At 35.8% G+C, this 24572-nt stretch overlaps 2 protein-coding genes across 2 annotated transcripts; one reads left to right on the forward strand and one right to left on the reverse strand.

Moving 5' to 3' along the window:
* Positions 1–862: 862 nt before the first annotated feature.
* Positions 863–5738, forward strand: LOC115446428. Its single transcript, XM_030173095.2, has 5 exons — positions 863–1283; positions 2203–2325; positions 3013–3143; positions 4741–4897; positions 5577–5738. The coding sequence occupies exons 1-5, from the start codon at positions 1065–1067 to the stop codon at positions 5712–5714; spliced, it is 768 nt and encodes a 255-aa protein (XP_030028955.2). The 5' UTR covers positions 863–1064; the 3' UTR covers positions 5715–5738.
* Positions 5739–6086: 348 nt separating this feature from the next.
* Positions 6087–24240, reverse strand: LOC115446434 (alanine aminotransferase 2). Its single transcript, XM_030173101.2, has 10 exons — positions 24021–24240; positions 15969–16058; positions 13487–13581; positions 10689–10879; positions 10098–10300; positions 9658–9780; positions 8969–9175; positions 8520–8663; positions 8136–8250; positions 6087–7843 (listed from the first exon to the last, which is right to left on the reverse strand). Exons 1-10 carry the CDS (start codon positions 24138–24140, stop codon positions 7695–7697), a joined length of 1437 nt encoding a protein of 478 aa, XP_030028961.1. The 5' UTR covers positions 24141–24240; the 3' UTR covers positions 6087–7694.
* Positions 24241–24572: the final 332 nt, after the last annotated feature.

Here is a 24572-nt window from a genome sequence, read left to right on the forward strand (position 1 = left end):
GAGTCTCAGAGAACACTCTGTCTATGACCCGGTATAGAAGTGTAGTCCAGCCCTAAACAGCACCGGTCGGTACAGAGGACACGACGCCCCCCGCCCCTGTCCTCTCTCCTCTCTCCCCTGGCCCGCGGTCCACTCACAACAATCGCGCGAGGGGGACTGTAAAAATGTATTCTCCGAGTAAGCTCGTTATCGTGGCACTTTAATGTAAAATTTTATTGCTTTCATCTGTGGCTTTATTTTTTAATACCATAACTTTATACGACATCGCTTGTTTTTCGTAGAAATTTAATATTTTTAACACATAATAACATCCCGTTGTTATTTTAAAGGTATATTGACGTGCAAACGTTTCACGATGTGATATAAAACGTACCCATAGTCTAATTGACGCACTAGTTTTTTAAATATAAAGTATAATAAAAAACATAGGAAATCACGGCCAACACATCCTAAATTATATCAGTAACATTGAAAGTCGTGTAAGCTGCACTCAAAGGCGCGGCTTATAACTAAAACAAGTCGCTAAGACACATGAGATGCGAGCTTGTTACTTCCTTCGCTTTGAACGCTCATTACGCGCACCTAATTATGTCGACGAACCTAGTCTGAATTAAAAGAGGAAAACTTAATTAAACATATCTTATTATAGAGCCTCAAAGTTATGTTGGTACCTACTGTATACACAGAGCTACATATGTATACAACTGTGGTTGTCTGATGCTGTTTCCAGAAGTGTGCAACTATAGTACAGTTGGAAAATTCTACACCAGTGGAATTACAGAGCATGGACTACGGGCGAAACAAGTGCCGTGTCATACGTATGCTTTGTAATTTAAATACTTATCATTGCTACAGTAACATGCTCGTCATCTTCAGTCCTCTTAATAAAACAAAACGGACATACTCTCAAACAGTTTTGCTCAGCGTTTCTACTATTAGGATCAGTGCAGTCCGTAATCATTTAAATAATTTTGTTAAAAATGTCTGTTGCGGTAAACACTTTCTATAAATAATATAAATGCTAACAAAACATCAAGCACAGTTTTTATTACAACAGTAATAAAATGCAAGTCATGCGTTTCACATATTTATTGATTTTTGTTCGGATATTCGAATGTACAGATTTGAAGATTAATGGAGAAGTGTCCTTCGATCTGAGAATATCGGATTTGGACTACAGGAGTAGTCCAGTTCAAGTGTTTATAGGTGCTGATGAACCAGAAAACCTTGGAGATGGGGTGGAACGAGGGAGAATAAAAGATATTGAAGAAAAACAGAAATCAGTAAGAAACATACTTACAGTTGTTATGCTTTAAAACATTAAAATGCATCATTATAAATGCCACGGCCCGATGAAGTAGGTACGTGCGTATGCGCATTTCATGGCATAATCAGTGACGTGCTTATTTTTTTGAGTATGGGCAAGCCAAAACAATACAACTATGCCCCCGAGGCAACTTACATATTAGGCACTAAATTATCTAAAGACGATTTTCACCCATCGTGACCTCTGAAAAGAAGTTTTTGTGGAGCTAAATAACAAACTATATTAATGATCAACTAATCTCATAAAAAGTAAAAACTTTACGATTAAAATAATTATTACAAATATTTTCAACCAGATGTAATGTTGTCTCGTTCGAGTAAAATTACTCGACGTGTTTGGAATTTGTATGTTTGTGCAACAACAATAAATACAACTTTGAACTTAATGATTATACATATGGGAGCATCCAACACGCCAATTAGTTTAGGATGCTGTTGTAAATACCTTAGTTTCTAGAAGTCAGGCGTACATTTCGCGCCACTTGCCAGCTAATATGGAGTTGTTGTTGTCCACCATAACCTCACGAATTTGCGTATTCGCGCTAACCAAAACTTTTTACACACATTAAACCATCACAACTAATAATTTCACTCATTTAAAATATTTAACTTAATTCAAAAATACGTTAATAAACAATTAATACTTAAAAAAACACGTCAGTCTGTCGCGCGACCACGAAGGCTGTAAAGTCTTCAAAATGTCGGAAAAAAATTATAATATGATAAAAAATCGCAAAATAGTTTTATTTCAATGTCTAACATACGTGTAAACATAAGAATCATTTAACTTAACCTATACTTTAACGTAAACATTCGTGCTTGGGGTGCTCATGGAATTTTCCAAAACATTTTAACAAGTACCCATAACTGATCCAGGTGGTGGGACGCATAGAGGCGCGGCAAGTCACAGCCGCCGCGATGGTGGAGTGCCCGTACCAGTACCCGGAGAAGGAGCAGGTCAACGCCATGCTCAGCAACATGATGAACCAGCTCACCAAGGTACTGCTCATCAGCGTTTGTAATATCATCAGAAATAATGTAGTGCGACTGCTTCGGTAGCTATTTGGAATTCGTAAGCGGCACGAGTCAAATTACCAGGCAGAGGTCCCAAATTCGAATCCCGAGTTGTCCCGAAATAATTGTGATGGGTTTGTCCATCTTAAAATTACTAAGTCCTAACTTGAAATCCGGAAGTTGGCGATATGATACCGCTGTGCCTCTAAAACACGTTAAGCCGTTGGTCCCACGCCCGATCTCCCTCAGGTCATGTCAAATTGCCGTCCACCGGACTATGGAAGTGAAGGAACAGAGTCCACCTGTGTATTGCACATACACGCTTGTGCTCTATATCTCCTGTGTACCAGGCAAATCTTCATTGAGATTGGCCGCCCTGATCAGAGTTCGGCTGGGAGCGACTCACCAGTGTGACTTATACTTACTATAGTAAATAATATAGAAGATTTTGATCTTCTAATATTAAAAATTTTATCTCAATTATCGCTCTGGTCCAATGAGCTGATCTGATGTCCACAGTTTATTTAGTAAATCAACCCAAAGTTCACCATCCATGACTGGTTAAAAGAATGTCTTAGCCAGTAGTAGGCCATTTCCAGGCAAAAAAAAATCTATGGATTATACAATGTAATTAACTCCTCAAAACTCCATTATTTTTGTAATATACTCAAGGTTTTTGTCCGCATCCATGAATACGTCACGGCGGAAGATACGCGGCGGCTTGAGACCAGGTTCAGAGTGGTTGGCAAGAAGGATACTGGATTCTTCGAACACATTTACAACAATATGTCTCAGGAGTACAGGTATGACGACATGCGATGCAAGTGACAGGCAAAAGTGTTTTGCTATTTTACTTACAGGGCCCTTATTCTGTATGATAGTGTAAACGCGTAACGCGGCCGTGTCATGTTATCTTCGAGAAATGTGCGTGGAATGGTATTCTGTAAGCCAAATTTCTATAGTCCTAAACATGATGCGTTGTGTTACGTGCTTGTTACGCACTGTCAAAATAACGTGCGGGCTAGAGAATAAGGCCCCAGGACTAACTTATCTCAATATATTTTGAGCAATCACATTAATTCATGCAAGATGTCTCATACTGCGTGTTCAACGCGCTACTCTTTTCTGCTATGTTCGTTCTAGCGATTTTTTAATATACTTTCGATGGTTTTCTTAAGTCGGATACAAAATATATCAAATACTAACAGGTGTATATCACGTTCACTGCGAACACATTATATGTAAACTTTATACTGGTGCGTTATGGGGCAGTTCTGACCCAAACAGGACTTATTTTCAGTGCGTCGTGAGGTCAAATTAACCTCTCCTAAACGTCTGAATATAAATATTTTTTAATACTGTTAGGTACACAGTACCGAGTTTTTTGCATTCAGGAATGCTAGTTCGACATCTTGGCAACTTACAACTAGCAGCGCCTTTAGCTCGCTTCTTTAGTTTGTGCTAAACAGAGGGTACAATTTGTGGTGTCATATTGACCCCACAACGCACTGAAGCTATCGAAATACTAGTGATGGGAAACACTAAAATCTATACTTCTAAGCGGTAGGTATTGAAATAAAATACTCATTTACAATTAACAACTGTATTTTATAAAAATGTATTATTTTTATGCTCTATATTAAAACACAGAACAAAAAGTAAAGTAAACAAAAAGTAAATAACAGAACATGCATAGTACATACATAGCCCCACATGCACATGCTATAAAGCGGTTTTAGTTTCAGCTGCAAAACCAAGGTCAGTAGTGAATATTATTATAGTCAAACTCAATCTCATAGTGTAGAGTAGCGTAGCATAGCATAGCTAATGCTTCAATATTTTTACGTATTTTTTTTCACTTAGTTTAGAGAGCGACGTGACGGCCTCCCCTACATTGCACAGCGCATCACTAATGGCGCGGGCGCACCATCCAGTGCGGGTGTGGGGTGCAGAGCGTGGGGGGTCATACTGACCACACGCCGCACTGGAGAGAAATATTTATCGTTAGGTGCGGGAGAGGTCAAATTGACCCATGATTGTATTTAATATTCTAAAGTTTTCCTATTGAAGTAGGAAATAGCTTAGTCTATTTGTCTTTTTCTTTCAATAAGATTTCTTAAAGTTATGCCTTCCGCACCAGGTGAACAAGAACTATTTAATTCGCCGCACGGGATGTAAGTATAACATGGGTCAATAAGACCTCACAACGCAGTGAACGTGATATTTTGTTTATTAATATGGGTATTGTAAAGTAACTCCATTCCACCGTATAATTAGTGGCCTCAAGGTAAACTTTCACTTAAGGCGAGTTGATTATCCCTCGCCATTCGACACAATAATACCGAGCTGCACGAAAAATGTAGGCAGCCATTTGATAAACGAAAAAGGTTTTGCTTCTAGACAATTCTACAACAATACGGCGGAGCGTGTAGACCGTGCGGAGCGCGACCCCTGCCAACATCAGGAGGAAATCAAGCAGCTGTGGAAGGAACTTCTAGAAAAGTCTCTGGCAACCCTAAGAAAGGCCGCTGGGCAGTGCATAGAAGAATATCTGAAGGTAAACTTCTACACTAATAGGTTTAGTCGCAGAAAATTTCTAAATAACAGACAGTGAACTCTTCTGCACCCTGCACAGGCAGAGGCGGCTTTGTACGGCTTTCTATTTAATTAAAAGAATTATTAGAATCAGATCGCTACTTCTAGGAAGTATCCTGAACAAATGAATAAGCGAACTGTTGTACCTCAATATAATGTATTGAAGTAAAATTCTAAAGAAATATTTAAATGAGACGCTAGAGGTCGCGAGTTTCACAAAGGTTCCAGTGCTCCGCAAATATTTGTTACAAAACCAAATACTCTTGTTAATATTTACAACGCAATGAATATTAAGGTATCAGAACTATTATTTTCCTTCCATTGAATTTCATAGAAATTTATTGAGTGACCCTTTAGCCGCAGCGAGCCCGAATTTTGATTAATCATAGCTATTTCTGTATTAAAATGATTTGAAATAAAACTTCATCTCGTAAATGATAATTTTTTAACACCTTTCCGGCGATCTAATATATCAACTCTTAATGTAATTCCTATCAATTTTCCACAACACAAAGGGCTTAAGAACACTTAACTCTAGTCGTAAAGCCTAATCAAATACTTCCAGTTTTTATTAAAAAATTGTCAAGCCCAAATCACTTTAAAGAGGATTATAGATTTGTGATTTTATTCTGTTTTCCCAGGTACAAAACAGAAGTGCAGACGCGAAGACCCGCAGCAAACTGGAACAGTTCCTAGCAGAAGAAATGAGCAAGATAAAGTCCAGCCAGCTAGACGTACTGTGTGACAAGTTCCAACTGTGTTACAATGAGCTTTTGTAACAAATAAAATCGTATTTTTCATTATTTTAGTACCTTTTATCTATCTATATTATTATATAAAGCTGAAGAGTTACTTTTTATCTTTGAACGCGCTCATCTGAAAACTGTAAATGTGTACTTTTATGCTCAGATACATCCAAGTTTGTTTGAAACCCTCGGTGCTTGATTCCAACTCTTAATGTTTCATGTTATTACTTCTATATAAAGTAAAGAGTTGAAGAGAGAAGTTTATTTGTTTAAGCGCACTAATCTTAGGAACTACAGATTCGTATTCGTAGTGACGGATAATCCATTAAGTCCATGCTGACGAAGTCGAGGACACAGGTAATATGTTAAGGAATATGAATAGGACTCATTAAAATATATAAATGCTGTTAATAATTTATTAATTTTGTATGCTAGTGATATTTTTTTAATTACAAAATGAAAATTATAAATATCTATGCGCAGTTTAATATTAATTACAATATAGATTAACGCCTTAACCCCTAAAAGGGCAAACACATCTGTACACTTCTCCAAAGCTTTACCGAATTTATTTACATAATATGATGTGACAGCAAACAAGCCCGAACGGAACAGGATACCAAATTAATTATTACTTATTTTCACATAAATCCATAAAACTAAAATATTCAGACTCGTTTTAACTTTGTGCTACATTTTAGTAAAATGAAACATTATCGACACAAAAAACATTCATAATTAATAACGCAATCTCGCTTTAACAATCACTATTTAAATTCATACAAAACAAAATGTTTCGAATATTCGGCAGAGATTAATTACGTTATCTATATTACAATATAAAATGTTACGCGATATTTATTAATACTATAACATGTAAGTATACAAAATATCCTATTACTTAAACTTAATAGTACTTGATCACACAGAACAATAAAATAACACCAAACACAATAGAGTATTTTGTATTGTACCTATAATCATCATCCTTGAAATGCTTCTTACTTTGAACTTATACGGATAAATCACTCAAAATGTTATTTTAATTTTGACAAATTACGAAGTAATATAAAAATCAAACTACTTAAATTATTCATACGAAAACGCTAGCCGCTATACTACTTTGATTCGTGACGTCACCCTAATATACAACGGTTATCAAGTGTTGATATTTTACTATTGATTTATACAATGTACAAGTTTCTTAATAAATAACTATTTGAAAACTTACTAATCCACCGGAAAATAATTTATTGTGGACAATATAATATTAACTATATAATGGCGACAACCTTTTCGTACTTTAGTAGAAAAATTTAAATTAAAAAAATGGAATAAACGATTTGTCCGTTATTTTATCAAATCAAAATAAAGTAATAACATTGCTTAAGGTGAGAAGTGTCTTATTTATGCATTTTTAATTATATGTAGACAAAGTAAACTACTCTATTAAAGCGATGACTAACACGAAAGAGAAATAAATTCGAGAAAAATAACTAGCCACGATTTTTTGCGCACGAGCACGGCAAAATGACCCCACAGCACCTGATGTTCAGTGGAGTAGAAGTAAGTAAGTAGTAGTAGTTCTATCTAGATACGAATGTCGATTAACGACAGATTACCCCACCCCATATGATCATCAGTCGACACAATTGTTGCTTGTTTGTTATCGGATATACACAGGCTGATCCCAAAACACGACGGATGTGGGCGGATTTTACACCTTACGTATGGTAGTCGTGTGGATATACATGATGGCAGCGTCGCGGAACGTTACACTGACTACGCGTCGCTTCAAATTGGTAACATAGGTCGGTGTCTTATTTCTTACACCACTGTGCTGTCATTTCCTCTATATAGAAAAAAAAGCGAAACTATTGACGAAAACGGAAATCACTTGATAAGACTTTGCAAGCAAGCTTTCATTTCTACATTCTCGCAATCAAGCAAAATAATTTTTTCTTGCGTGAGATTTTAGGCGGAAAAATATAAATAATTTGTGCTATGTTTCAACTAAGAGAACATTTGCAAGAAGTTGATGTGAAAACTCCTGATGGCGTCCATCATGTGCTGGAACTCGTCCTTAGGGTGCAAGATCGTGGTCCTGAAGTGGAACGTGCCCGGGAGCTGGCCGAACCCTGTGCCTGGCACTACACATACACCTAGAAACAGGATAATTATGAAAATTCCAATGGTCGCATTGTTCATCAACGTGTTGTCTTGAATTTATCAAACAATTTTTGTAACTGACCAAAAAAAGAGGCAGTGACATATCGTAATCTTGTATGCCACCGGGAGCATACGAGACGATAGTTCGCTTGATGCTCCTTAGATGTACGATTACATTTATTGGGACTGCTCATGAACGGTGGCAACCACTTAATATCAGATGATCCACTACTTCCATATTGCCAAAACCAATCTAAAGATAAGTCAATAAAAAATATGGTTTACCGGTCTCTTCTAGAAGCCTCAAGCAGTAGAACTCATCAGGGCTCATGTTGACTTCCCGCGCCGCGAGCTGGGCACTCTCGGGCATCGAGATCCGAGGGTACGCGAACATAGAACCCTATAAAATATTTACACATTAAATTGCTATTTACTACATTTATAAAAGAACATACCAGACTCCAATTTATTGTAAATGAACTTAGTTAAATAATTTAGAATCAAGATAATACGTCAATTCCACAAAACTTCTACATGATAGGGTCCTAACTTGTGAACCGCTCTGAAATTCCTATATATTATCAATTATTAACCGATTTGGAATCAATAGGAACACAATGAATTTTCTATAATGATATCAATGAATAGTAAAGTAATATTTCCACTTACATCAATTGGGTTGCAGAAGTAACCCGGGATTGAGTTGAAGGTCTCATACGCTGTGTTAGTGCGTTCGGTGAGCGTTTGGTGAACGTCTGAGAGCTCTTTTTTGAATAACTCATAGGACGGCTCTCCGGGACTGGGAGGTTTCATCTGAAACATATTTTTAAACAACTTAAAGGATACTGGACGACAAATATTACGCTTGCCCATGAGAAGTAAAGCCAACAAAATAAAGATTTACTGGCCTTTTACAGACTTTAATTTCCTTAAATTAAAAAATACTGCATGTCTCCAGGTACATTATGGCTACACTAACTTATTTTAAAACAATATACAACAGTGCTTACAATTCGTTTCAGTAAGATAGCTACCAACACTGGCTTAGATTATTTTACTTTGCAGACATTCAGGCTGCATAAACAGCAAAATTACCACAACAACTTGATCATACTAACCACACAATCCAGTATGCACTGTCCCAGCACAGTAGGACACTGCATGACAGCCCGCGCGGTGTTGTAGGCTCGCTGAACCTCGGGCTGCAGATTGACGAGCTCCACGTACCCTGACCGCAGCCCGCACTCCGCCGCCCAACCCTTTGAGCAAGTCACGAAACTCGCCAGTTCCATGTTAGAGTATGGCGGGCCCATTTCGTGCATCACCTGGGTTGAACAATAATTAGTACAGGCTAAATAAAGCCTATTTTATTAAGAAATACTGGTCTCGATTACGAATCTTGCAGGTCTAGTGTTTGTACAGGTTAATTTAGTTTTTTCTTTATATAGAAACGGCAATGTGACCCAACTGCACCTGGTGGTAAGTGCAGTGGGGTCCAATAGAATGTCGACTGACGAGAGATGATTACCCCTCGGCACTCGACAGCACAATGAACCACCGCAACTTGCTGTAAGGTTGGATTCTTATATTGGACCCCAAACAATCCAAGTTATAAAATGAGTAGTATCATAATAACAAATCTGGTTCAAGTTATGGGTTTTTGAAGAGTACTTTATATGTACTCCTGTAAAGAAAATAATGTGTATGGCAGTAATATTTATAATATAAATCTTTGCATTTTACTACTGGTTTAATATTATTTTAAATTCACAATTTATTTTAAAGAGTAATAAACCAACAAACTAACTTTTTTGAATGAGTAGAACGGCTTGCAGACTATGTTCTCCTGGTACACTTCGTCCGCCATGATGAATAAGTTGTGCTCGTACGCGAATTTTACGATCTCTTCAATGTTACTACGAGTTAGCACCTGGAATACAAATTAATTTGGAAATTACATTGTCCAACTTGGTAAATGTAATTTAGTTATAAGTACCTACATCATCAACGTAATATTTATATTTACTCAATAAATTGCGAAATAACTTTCCATTTCAACTTTGAGAATTTGAAATGTACATTTTAGTCATTATGAAAATCATGATTTTCCCCACTAGACTCTTATTTTCTGCTTTCTACTCGAAGCTATTCACCCAATAAATCAAGTTCAATCAAAATTTATAAAAAAACACCAAAATCCTAGCATATAATTCACTCGTGAGACCATGGGTAAAATGAAGATCGCACCTGTCCGGTAGGGTTCCCTGGGTTAATGACTACGATAGCGCGGACCCTGGACTCAACGCTCGCCTCCCGCCAGCTCCTCTCCAGCTCGTCCACCTGCAGCGCCCATCCATTCTCCTCGTCCAGGTAGTAGTTGGCGCGACGGAGGCCAAGTTCAGAGAGCGTGCCAGAGAATAGCGGGTATTGAGGGATTGGAATCATTATCGCTGCGAAGGAATTATTTGCAATATTTTATATGAATAAGAACGTTTCAGTTTTCCCATATTTAATTTAAAGGGTAGATTATAATATAGGTATAATAATTACATCTGCAAATTACTTTCACCCTTCTACTACTGCTACAATGTATTGTACTTATTTATAAAAGTGAAAAACAAAATGTATTTGACAGAAAGCCACCGAGTCATTTGCGATCAACCCACGCATATAAACACCTACCAAAACTATTTCAAAGTACTACATGAATAATGTGCACATTACGCCGATTGGTACCATTCTCCTAAAGGTAGTAATAATAAATAAATTAAAGAGTCTAAAGAATTGAAATTAAAGCTTCCTATTAAAATGGAAATCAAATTTGAATCTATCACTCACCAGGAGGTTTCCCGTCAACATTCTCAATGAACATGGTGAGCACAGCTTTTATGACGTCAGAGGCGCCTGATCCCAGCCATATGTCCTCTGGGAAGGCGGGGATGCCGTCCCTCGCGGAGATGTACTGCGCCACGCGCGAGCGGACGATACGCAGCCCGTTAGAAGGGGAGTATGAACCCACTGAGCCTTTCCTGGGGAATAATAAATAAATAAATAAGTACACTGCACTGAGGTTATACAAAATAGGATAGACTTCTCAAAATACGTCTCTGTTAGGAGTTAGAATCTATCCTGGATAATATTATTGATTAGTTTATCCTACTCCAGTTATGGCACATATTATAATGTAATATTTAATTCATATAAAGTAATTTATTTATTAATTGTAAGTAATCTTAAGATACATAAATACTTATTTATATTAAACGTTCGTATGTATTATAAATAATATATTATAATATATATATTATAAAACTCTTTCCTCTGCACAATGTTTCTAAACGCTTTTTTCCTCAGATTCAGTAACTCATTGTCGATAAAAAAAACAATCCATTTGCACAAAATCTGCGGTAAGATTTCTTTGGATTTAGTAAAGGGTCTTTCTTTAGCGGCATTGTCGACCGCGAGCAAAAACTGTCAAGCAACGAGAGCTGACGAGGGTCGACGTATGGAAACGATTTAAATCTAAGATTCATTGGAACACTCAATCTGGAGTTATCAGCAGCTTGAGGTCCATTATGAATGACGTTAAATTAAATCTGGCCGTTTTGGATCGTTTATTCGTTAATTTATTCTCATAATTAGTCTGATCTTTTTTGTATTTAAACGCGCTTATATCTGGAACAACTGATTCAATTAGGTTTTTAATTTGTTATGCTTGAACACTATACGCTACTATTTAATCAATGCAGGAACTTTAACCTGGACGGAATTGCTTTAGAAAATAGTATATACCATTTTGAATTGTATGTTTGCTTCTAGATTGAACCCTCGTTTGCTAAAGGATTCTGTGTGGAAAACACTCCATTTTCTATTCTTGTTTCTGGTTCGGTTAATTAACCATTAAACATTGAACTTAATTACTGAATATAACTTGACGTATATTGTCTGAGATATTGAGGAACGTAAATTTCCACGCCCATCTTTGTAGTTAACATCACTAGATTGTAGTACTATTGTTTTAAGGTTTATATTAAATATATTACTGTGTATGAAAAGGCTAACTTAATACAAAAGGCATTCTGTTACAGATAACCTAATATCGTTTGAACCTATTTATTTATCTTCCCCAATGTCATTATCATCTCGTCACGGGTAAATACTTTTTATGCTACATAACTTTGTATTATTATAAAAATATCCAAACACAAGTAACGGTCAGTATCATCCGAAGTTACTGAGACGAGAAATCAGCAATAAGCACTTTATACTCATGGGGGACAAGACGTATTACAGTATGTAGGGAAAATAGCGGACAGTGGGGCCTGGTGGTCACTGCTCAGTAATAGGATAATACAGGCGAAATTTGATTTCTTTGGCTGACGTGCGTGGTGTGACTTGCATTACTAGTTTTGTATTATGACGGTACTGTTTCTAGGTAGTTAAAGAGTTTACGATCATATTAAATTCTCGGTAAAGCGGTGATAGCCTAGTAGGGTGTGATCTTTCTAAAAAAAAATGATGTGTGAATTCTTTGTGAATTATCGCTTGCTTTAACGGTGAAGAAAAACATCGTGAGGAAATTCTCTATAGGAATTTTGAGGGTGTGTGAAGTCTACTAATCCGCACTAGGCCAGCGTGATGGACTAAGGCCTAATCCTTCTCAGTAGTAGAGGAGGCCCGTGCCCAACAGTGGGAGAGTATATAATACAGGGCTGATATTATTAGAACCCTGTCTGTATAACAAGTTTTATTTAAATCCGTTCTTTGGTTTCTATATTATTTTTTAACATACATCCAAATATGTTCTCAAAGATTGCATTGAGAATATTAGAAATAATAATAATTAAAATAAAATAAGTATTTAAAGTGATACAAACACCACAGAACCACACCAAACTATTTCACTACCTCACAGAACCCCATATCAAACAAAGAAATTAACGCAGAAAGAACTGAATCAACACAAGCGGGCACTAATGCGTCCCTGATTAGTTTCTGTTATTCGATCAGGCTCATTGGACTCAACGGACTCAAGGGACTCAACGGCGCAGGTTGAGCCGCGCGTGGGCGCCGACCGGCCAATTACACCGGCCTCTTGGTTACACGAGTGGGCAACAGTGTGATTGAAAAGTAATTGGATATATGTTTACTGATGGATGGGTCGCGTTGTGTCGGTTCAGTGCCAGAGAATTTGAAATGAGAACTGGTGCTGGGTTCGATCTCTAAATGCCATGTCTTAAATACGAGAGACTTTTATTTAGAAGGCCTAAAGTAATACAATTTATAATTAATATATGTATATTTGGTTGCCTTGATAAAAATTTGTCTTTGATTTTAGGATAGTAATCACCTAAAAATTTAACTTTCTAAACTGCATCAACTATGCAAAGTGAAATTTAATTTACTGTTTTCCCAAAACGTATGGACTCAGTCAATGACACACAATAAATCGAAATACAAAAAAGATAAAAAATAAATAAATGACAAAACGAAGTAAATTTCACATCACAGAAAAGTTATAATTGTTGTAATTTTTTATTTTCATTATACTCCAGAGTTGTTTTATATATTTTACTGACTACGTATGTTTCGGGAAAAACTGTGCGTCAAATTGCGCCGAGTGTATTGTAACTTACGTGCAGTCATCAAGTATCTCCTGGACGCGCTCCTTCACATCCTGAGGCACGTGCGGCGAGCTCATCAGCTGCGGACATGACGCCAGCGCCAACACCTGCACGCATCAGCGTAAATCTTTACCCTTTCCTAACCACCAGATGCTATTACTCCGATATAGCGAAATATTTTATAATTGGTGTGATATATTATAATAAAGGAGTCATAGCATATTGTTATAGTTGTCTTGTTGTCTTTTAGGTACTTAGTTAATTGACTGCATTTGTTGTTTCATCTTCCACGCATTTTCTGTGATGACGATAGTAAGCTAAGCTCGTTTCTTAATACATTACTCAGTTAGACTCGAACCCATAACTCTACGTTCACGGCCCTCTTATGTAAGACTGAGGTACAGTCAGCAACAGAAGTCGTTGAACATAATTTGTTTCCAATATTTCCTAATCATTATCATTTACCATAAGTTGCTGATTAATTTAAAAACAAAACAACTTGTCATAATTGAACTACAAAAGTAGCTGAACGCTGTCAAACCATTAACTGCTAAACATTACTAGCGACAATTTTTATGATCTGTAATAAATACAAATGTGGCTGAAATTTGCAGATTCTTTGTTTTATATGCAAGCTTTTTTTTCTATTCGTTAAATTGAACCCATCAAGCTTCAAGACACCAATATCGCGAAGCGCAGCGCACCGCGTTTTTTACTATCAAAACATTGTCGAATAAATACAACAGTCCAGGATGTTAATTAAATTGTTATTTTATAACATACTAGCTTTGGCTCGCTACTCTGCCCGCGTGAAAAAGTTTTTCAAAGATAAAAGTCGTGCTTTATATTTACCCTGGATAGAAAGTAGCGTGTAGGGCTTAAGAGTAATGTAGCTTAGTGAAATATTTTCAAAATCAGTTCCTGAGTTTAGCGCATTCAAAGAAACAAACCCTTTAGGTTTATATAATAGTATATATTGAAGTTAATAACCAGAATTATACATTTTTAAGTATGAACAAAACATCATAATATATTAGAAAGTAACATTATAACATTAATAGGAATAGGTTAATTACATTTTAAACATCCTATTTTATAGAGCACTGGCCGGTTTAAAAAACAAATGTGTAAATTCAAAATTATTCTGACAGGAGATTCTCCTCGAAGGTTTCAACGTAAACGTCAGTTTATTTTTCATATTTTTTAATGGCGTACGAGCTTTGGCCCGCGGCTCCACCCGCGATATAAAGTTTTTCGGGCTAAAGTTTTCCCTTATAAAAGTCACGCTATATATTTTCCCGTAAGCCTATGTTCTTCTCAGGGTCTCAAACTGTCCCCATACCAAATGTCATCTTAATACGTTGGGTAGTTTTTGAGTTTAACACGTTCAGGCAGACAGATGCAGCGGGGGACTTTGTTTTATTATATATTTATGTAGAACTTTTTAAGATGAACAATCCCATCATACATCATTGTTGCATAACTTTAACCGTTTAAGCAGCGCACGCAACAGAAGCTCTCAAAACTAATAAATTTTGCCCGTTTTTGCAACATGTTTCATTACTGCTCCGCTCCTATTGGTCATAGCGTAATGATATATAAGCCTATAGCACTCCACTAACAAAGGGTTATCCAACACAAAAATATTTTTTCAGTCTGAACCGGTAGTTCCTGAGATTAGCGCGGTCAAACAAACAAACAAACTTTTCAGCTTTATATAAGAGTATAGAAGTATAGATTCAATAATGAGATTCCTCAACTAATGCATTGTCAAGTTATAAAATGTTTAGCGACTTTTGTAACATTGAAATGATAACCTTAATCTGTACTCGTCTTTGGTAAGTGATTTGTGGTCCGTTTCAATGTTCAGGTGTTTTGTAAATTAGTATTTGTTCATCGACTTTTGTTGCTGATCGTACCACGGCGCCTTCACCCACACACATCATAATTATCATTAAAACACGAATAATAAGGGCTTGGAAAGTTTTCGACCATCCCACGCGTCCCTTATTTAAATTAAATTAATCTAATCCCACGCAAATTAGTTTACAAACTATGTCCATTTAGGAAATAACGGAAAGTGTTCATCAAAACCAACTGCTTTGTGTGGGTTCCGCATAAATATGTATGAAATGCACCTCACAAGCGGCGGGGTTTCGTAAATAGTTCAATAATTACTTCTTAGTGATCTGTATATATTCGTTTTATCGGTTACATCAATGACTGCATTAAATTTCGTCTTTTCGTGCGTACAGTATTCTTTGCTTTAATGCAAAGTTCTCCAATGTTCCTCGAGACATTTAGGTCTCATAAGACCCAGTAAACACAGCAGTTAGAACGGTATTAGCTTTATTTATAAAAATCCTCGATCCGAAATGGTTGGATAGAGATACAAGAAGGCAATTTACATTTATTTAATTTCCTGTATTTCTCTGACTTTCTCGAGATATTATGTCCAAAAACTTTTATGAAATAAATTTATTAAATATCTTACCTGTCTAATGAATGTGATGGGTTTCTGTCCCAGCGCGTGACAGTCACCGATGTTCGCTCGTATCACGCGATCGAATGGCTTTGGGACGCCCTGCAACATACGGACATCACGTTCATTATCCATAATAATCCCATCACGTATTATACTACCAGATTTTCTATTATATCACTATCATAAATAAATATAGCTTTCGTTTCGTTATAACAATTCCATTGGTCTGCCAATTAATTCGATTATTCCAATTAATATGATGATCCTACTCTTTTGGAGATAAATACATAAACGTATCATACTTATTGTATTAGAGAACGTAATTTCCAATCCTTACATGACGCCCTTGGCGTAAATGAGGTCAATAGTAAAGATAACAGATCAGTAAACAAAAGTATTTATCTTGTAATGTGTCTGCACAAAACACCCCCTTTTCCAAGATACATGGACTGTTAATTAGAGATTATTATATATTATTACGCCATTATCCCTGAAGAGTGAGATAGAAGTAGTAGGATTGTACACAGATTTGATTTATCTCTTAAGAGGCAAAGTTTACCTTATAACTCACATGGTTTTTATAGAATATGAACAGACTAATACATGAGGTATGTAATGTCAAGGTGTTATTACTGTCCATAATGCCTTAGGAATTCTTTACCATAGTATATATATTGGAGTCGGTGTAACGCAATTTTAAATAAAATTGCGAATATAATTATACTTAGTTTTTACAACCGCTTACGTAAATTTTAGTAGAAAAATCCATAGAGCAAAAATTGATCAATCACAGAATTCATACAACGCTAACTGCTTTCCCTGGGCCGACACGTAGTACATATGTATAAGACCAATACGAAATACATTCATGCTACTGAACCTATAAGGCGTCTTGCGATACGCAGAGGAGCTCCCTTATCAATAATGTTATTAATTATTTTTGTCATTGTTTTCCTTATATGCAATATCTTCCTTGTGTCTTCAGATATTGCGAATTTGAGGGCGCTATATTAATAACAATTATATTATAAACATGAATATAGAAAAGGAAAGATAGGCTTTGGAATTGTTAAAGCAATACCTATTATTTATAACATTTACCTAATATTGTTTATTTTCTTAATGTCTTTAAAGTATTCTTTAAAAGTATTATTTCATTTTTTTACAAGATATGTTTTAGATAAATGTGGCAAATCATTTTAATAACTTCACCCCTATGTTGCAAATCCTTCAGTTTAATGATATTTGTATAGATTAAAGTTAAGTAAATCAATAACTGACAAGATTAATATTGTTTATTGTTTAGTACTCAGTAGGATGAAATGTGCAAATATGATAGGCACGTGTATATAAGCACAGTAATGTCAATAGACCTAGGTTCATTGAAATAATACAAGTAGCACCTATGTTTTACATTATATAAAATTAATTTGTTTTTTTGTTATAACTCAGCCTTCTAGACGGCGATAGGGTCTTTTTTCACTAATAGGAGACGTTAGAGAATATGTGTCTTGAAATAGTATTAATTATTTATAAGCTTACCAACCTTCCGCTTCACCTGCGTGAAAGTGTTTTTCAGGGATAATACAAACTATCTCCATACCAAATTTAATCGTCATTCTTTCGTTAGTTTTAAGTTCATCGTATTCACAGACAGACAGGCCTGGCAAGTGACTTTGTTTAATAATATGCAAGGATTAAACCGATAGGAACGCGTGGAACTGACCACGAATCACAGATCACGTAATTTTATAGATTTTGGGTGTCAATAAATATTATTTAGGATGACTTAAAGTTGGATTTAGCTGTAGAAAAAAATTTCGCTGCAGTATGTTTATCTAGTTGAAATGTTAACGCTATTCACTACCCGTCATTTCTCCTTCGTGGAAACAGTGTGAAAGTATAAGATTACTGATGAGCTAAAAACATGATGCATGCCACACAAGACATGACACCCACACAGTCGAATTAATGGCAGTGTCGTAAGAGATTACGAATTATTAGCCGGAAATCTCTGAATATTTAAAATTCTTAAGTAGGCGTTAATATTCAATGGGAATACTGCTTAAGTTGTTAACATGCAAGTGGACATTCATACTCCTTATCTTTCTATTAGATAATTTACAGGTTTAAGAACAGATACATAGTAACCTCAGATTCTGAGAGCTTCACACTCAGTGCGTGAAATAGTGGCGATGACACTTCTACCGTATTAAAGAGTAGTAAAAGTAGGGGAATTGTCTTATAAGTATCCGCCGAAGACCGAATTTCAATTCATTATAATTACAACATTATTTAAATGAGTATTATACATTTCGCATAATTCTGCAAGAAGCAGTTACTTATTTGTGTTGGTTTCTGATCTATTAGCCATGTTGCCAGAGTATGCACAGGTTGCCATGCTAATTACTATCAAATGACATTCTTTACCAGCTTTGCCGCACTATAGTAAGGTAAATAGTTAATGGTCGCTATATCGTTTTATTGCTAAACTGAAACGCTAAATAAAACTTGACCTAGGTCATTCCCTAGACACAAAACAAATATAGAACAGGCATGCTCGAGTGAAGGTAAAAATTGTAGCCAAACGAGCAGATCTGCGCAGCGCGACGCGGAGACGCGAGCGCGCCCGGGGCGGATAGCTAGCAATCCACACGGCAGGAATTGCGAAGAGATACCAGCTAAAAATACTAGTAATTCGACCATATTTCTTTTTTCCCGATGACAACACTCGAAAAGGAAAATCTTGAAAAAGAAGAGATAAGTTGAAACGCTGATAAATTACGTTAAGCTACTGGTTATAGGGTCACTGTGTTACAGCCCATATCTTGCTGGGTCAATATCATGCATAAAAACAATATCTTTGTGTAAATATGGCGCGCACTTTGACCCTGATCTGAACATGGCAATATTTTTTTATAAAATAACCTGCAAGCAGAGCCATCGACGCAATTCATGAAGATATTGACGTCTACGTGCAAAGTGAGTGAGTCCGAAAAGGTCCTATTTTATAAAGCTAAGTTATTGTTATTAGTTCAATTCTTACAATTGTGGTTTATGTGTATATTTTTATTTATTTGTTAAGTGAAATACATACTTAGAATTGTTTGTGACAAAACTATCGCATTAGGACAACACCGGTAATAGAAATATTTATAATATGATATATGCCATGTTTAATTAATTACCAATGTTACTATTCTCCAAATAACTATTAGATATTGCGAATAAACTGACATCCCATTTACTGGAGTCGTTCGTCTGCAAGCTTTTATTCCCCACAATTTGGTAGATTAAATTCTGGGGAATGATCTTCTTAGCATAGCAACCCCGAGACGTAGGTGCATTGTGAAAATTGCATGAGTCGCGCCCGGGGCCGCGGTGGATTGAACTCGCGAGTGCCTCGGCGCCTCTCGCCCATCACGCTGACCCGGCGGAGACGACCTCTATTCCTGCATAAATCTTTTAAGCAAATAACATTGTCCGCTACGTCGTTTGTGTGAACTCTTATTTTGTTCTTTCCTTCTTTAATTTACAAATATCAGGATATGCGTGTAAAGCTTTTTATATAAAAGCGGGTAGACGAGTGCGTACGTCACGTCATGGTAAATGATCAACGCTAAAATTCATGCGTTACCGGTATTTATAAGGGAAATAAGCTCTTTGGTTGATTCCTCAGATTAAAACAGTCCTAAAATATATCAAGCGAAGTTTCCATAACGATAAAAATAAAGAATTTTACTTAATAAAGTACTGTCAAAGGGATGTGTCAAGCAAACTGGCAATCGCTGTGAATCGATTCCATTTCTACACTCGATAACGCTCGAAAACCTAGTAAAAATATAGCAAAATATTATAAACACTGGTTGTTTCAAAGCATTATGCAAAATATTATAAGAAACAAGTTTATTTTTATAAGTAACAATGTTTAAAAATATGGTATCAGTACTGAAATATAAGATTCTACAGATCCTCATTGGATCTGTGATGTTTAAGGAAGTGTACGAAATAAGGATATGCGTGACTGTTGTTTACAATTTTACTACGATAAAAGTATCAACGTAAAGTTACTAAAAATAAACAATAATTATTCCATGACGAAAGTATATTTATCAAAAAGACTGAACGAAACGAATGAAAGTACAATACGGCCGGCATTCTACGAGGTCACGTTTACTCTTATCGTATTCCGATCGCGTGATACTCCACCAGAACGCCAGTTTGTGTTTCTATTTAAGTAATTTTTATTTCACAGTACAGTTTATGGCTTGAAATAATTTAAACTTTTCAAATTGTTTTATGAAGAATGCTGTGTGGGTATGAATTTATGTATAACAAACTTTAATACATTTTATAGATTGCTACCTGATTTTAAACGGCCGTATGAGCACTAGTAGTCACTGCTTACCCGAGGAACGAAGGCATAAGCATACATGCAAATACCAACTCTATGTAACAGTGGAATCCTAATCTATTGAAAGGCACGTTGCATATATTAATGGACAAAGTCTGACCAAACTCGTGTTGACATCGCCGCGGTTCAATTGCGCACTGATTGTTTTTGTTGTAATTATTGACGTATTAAGATAACGTTGTTTAATAAATTTTTGCTCAAGGAAGAATTCTGTATATAATAAAGTTATTTTTTTTTTGCATCCAGAAACAAAATGTAAAGCACACAAATGTACTGTAGTTCTCTAAATTTGTCGAAGGTTTTCAAAATTTGCCCAATATAATGTATAAAGCGCGGTCGAATAACAAATCTTTGGCCTTTGTTAAATCAATAACAATTACTTTTCGTATCTAACTAGGTTAGGTTGGTTGATTTTATAGAGTAAGTAGTCTGGATTCCTAGATAATTTATTTTTTAACATTTTCCATTCTACATGAGAGCAATGGACGAAAGCTCATTTCCTATCCTCTGCGAACCACATACCAGGATAAACAGGTGTACCTATATCTAGCAAAACGGTTGACAAAATTCTTAGAAGATGGACCTCTTTTTAATGCTTCAGGTATAAGAATAAATGCCAGACCTATATATCCCACTGCTTATTTGTGGCGTCTTCCTCTCAGAGGGTTCAATCCTTATTCCATCACGCTGGCCTTGTGCAAGTTGGCCTTGGCTTGGCTCTAGGGCTAAAGTTAGCTAATATATATAATCTAGTCACATAATACTCGAGAATACTCCAACAAGAAGTTTGTATTGTAAGGACCGACAAACACAGCTATAAATTTCCCGCCGCAGAGAAAGGGTACGACCAAATGTTATTTATACCATATTATTGCACGATACATGTTCATAATACAAATTCTCGTTCAATATGTGTATCGTTTGCAAAATACGTTTTTTGGTATATCGTGAGAGTATCATAGTTTATATCCTGTGTGTAATATTTGTGGAAAGTCAATAAAAATGGATGAAATAGATTTTTGTCGCAGAAAACCCGTCGAGTCTCGTTGCGGACGAAATAAACTATTGAAAGAATAGGTTCTATATACAGTATACCAACAGTAATGTTAGAGGTTTTGTTTATTTATAAGTGTTTATCTGTGCTGTTAACTGACTGTAAATGCTTTCAATAATTGCTACACTCTGTAACACAGATATTTATTTCGATTTCATTTAATGTATCGAATGAGTGCTGACGTACGAGAGAATGCTTACTTACGTGAATTTTTTCATGCGACATTATTGGATTTCCGCGCCACATTCGCGAACGTTATCGTTCCGGCCATCGAGTATCGCCATAACAACGAATGTATTTTTATTGCTAAAGTATATTTTATGAATCGCTCAAAACGAATGTAGATTAGAGGTTGGTAAACTTCACATAATCTAAATTCTCACGTAGGACTTAGGTATGCCAGTATTTCGAATGTATTTTATGTTAAAAAAAAACACCAAATTGCTCTGTGTTAGTCCATGGGTACATTGCCATAGCCTCTCTATCATAAAAAATATAATTTATTAGAATATAAACTCGACAAATTGTTTGCATGTGTGCCCTTCTGCCCTTTCGAAAGGCAAAAGCGTGAGGTTATAATAAAAATGTTAATGATAATTTATTTCAATTCGGTCGGTAGTCAGGTTTCTACATTAACCGCTTGCCTTTCTGTTATAATTACTAAATTATTTTCAACCAGACTTCAATTATCATGGAATTTATAAAAGCTGATGCAATATTATTGCATTTTGGTTCATTAATCGTTGAAGCAATGACACGTTTTGTACATAATTATTCCCTCAGTTTAATAGCTATTTTGTTAGATAAGCGTAGATAAAATTTATATTTCTGTCCACAATTTCGAAATAAAACTATTTACCTTATCTAATATGGTTTACATAAGCGTTTTAAAATTGCCTAGTCAAGTTTTTTGAGCCTAATCTGCGAACACAAATAAAATAAGTTGCGGCAGCACCACGATTATTCGTAGTCCGTAAGTCTTCTAATAACAATTTTACACTATAGAAAAATAATTGCACGATAATTTGAGTTTACTATAACATATTGATAGCTTCAATATCCCACGAGGCAGGATCACCATATTATCATAACACAATGAGGACTTGCAGATCATCGTGGTGCTCACCCACTTTTGTATGCAAAATACTATAATTTTTCACCGTATTTATTAAAATGTAACGTATTTAAGAAAAGTATTTGATTTTCTTTTTAAGTACTACAATTTTATTTAGCTTTTTTGGCAACGAACGAAATTAGGAAAGCATTTTAAAGTAAAAAATAAATACTGCGCTACATCGGTGCCAAATGGCGGGAATAGTAATTGTAGCACAAACCCAACGCAGCAGTTCCACTAACACAATAAACAGTTTAGCTCCGAGTTCAGCACAGTTTTAAATCAGTTTTCTATTTCTGAAAGGGTAGACAGAGATGCAACTGGTGTAAACAGGATTCGCCGAATTCCTGATGCAATATATGTTGGGTTTTTGAATGAAATTGTACTACTGATTGCTCGTGACGGAAATAAACATTGATAATCAATTTGTTTTACGACTACAAGAGACGATAGCCTCCCTTTATCTTTTTATTGCTGTTTATAAGTTATTTATTAAATATAAATAGTATATTTATGATTATAAATAGTATGTACATATGTGAAATGTGAATGATCTATCTATTGTCCCCTCATTACGATACTAGGAGCGTAGTTAGGAACCGACTGAATTCCTAGGTGGGACAATCAATATTAATGTTCATTGCTCCAGTGATAATGTATTTAGTCCGAGGAACCGGTGAGAAGCTATGTTCGATTTTTAGGTCAGGCCATCAATATTAATGTCGGTTCTTTGCCACAGCGGATTAATATATTTTGAATACATTCCCGCTATGGTGAAAAGCTGGTAATTTTTAGTTAGAAAATACCTATATCGTGAAACCGTGAATGTGTTAGTTAAGAGTTGTTACTCTGCTTACAGCTTTGGAGTTAAGTTCGTGATATTTAATACCCACAAAACATGCGTGGAATGAAAAAACAGAAATCCTATTACCTACTATAAGAAAACTGCTCAATTTGTCATCCTTATTATTCCCGGAGAAGCATTACATTTCAAACAATCCGAGCTATAGTTCGATAACGCAGTTACTTTCTTTAATAAATTAAGTCTTAACGGAATGAGAATAAAGCCAGCATAAGTATAACTATCATTAACATAATGGCGCATCACATACAGCAGCTATAATATCTACTTATATTATCATCTCATCTTTGCGCTGACAAAATGCTATACACAGAAAAAAGATTTCGTTACATATTTACTTTAAAACCAAATAACGTCACTACGGATTTCAGACATCGGATTTGTGATCTATTATTTACCCGACTTGATGGCATATATAGTATTATATATATAACAAAAAACGGCTATAACAGCTAGTTTTAACAATTCGCATCCCTATTTTTGATTGGCATATATCTAGCAAAACAGAACTATAGAACTTTGACCACCATTAAACATCGTTTCTATCGTATATTTAAACTGCATTGTACCTTCAGATCTATACATTTACTATCTACAAAATGAAATAAATATCTGACCTTTTCCAACTCTCGTTCGATCTGGATCGCTCGCTGCACGATGGGTCCTCTCACTGCATATTCTATGTTCAGGAGATTCTGGTTAATAGTATCGACGGTAAGGCTCTTCTCTAGTTTCATGATGACGGTGTGTTCGAGTGCAGTGCGCGCGAAGCAAGAAATCAATGCGCCTGCGCACGGCGACGCACAATATTTATGTTTACCCTATAGCACGCGGTTCGATTGTTAAGGGGATGCTGTTTGATTACTTCCCGTCGTAAACCTTGTGTTTATGGATTAGGTTTATTGTGACTTGGGTGGTGCTTGATTTTTACGTTAGTGAACAATTAATATGAATAAAATAAATGGCTAATGTATTCTGCTTTTGTTTTACCAACAACGAAAACCTATAAAAATGTTTTGTGCTATGAATATTTTTTTATCATGGAATTGAAGAAAAATGCAAATAGAAATATACCATTTCTATTGCTGCGGTGGTGTATTCAATTGTGTTGCGTATGTGGTATGACTACCGCGCTGAGGTCTTGGATTCGATCACCGAGTCACGCTGTG

The sequence above is a fragment of the Manduca sexta genome, chromosome 15 (assembly GCF_014839805.1).
Source record: "Manduca sexta isolate Smith_Timp_Sample1 chromosome 15, JHU_Msex_v1.0, whole genome shotgun sequence".
In the NCBI taxonomy this organism is placed as follows: Eukaryota; Metazoa; Arthropoda; class Insecta; order Lepidoptera; family Sphingidae; genus Manduca; species Manduca sexta.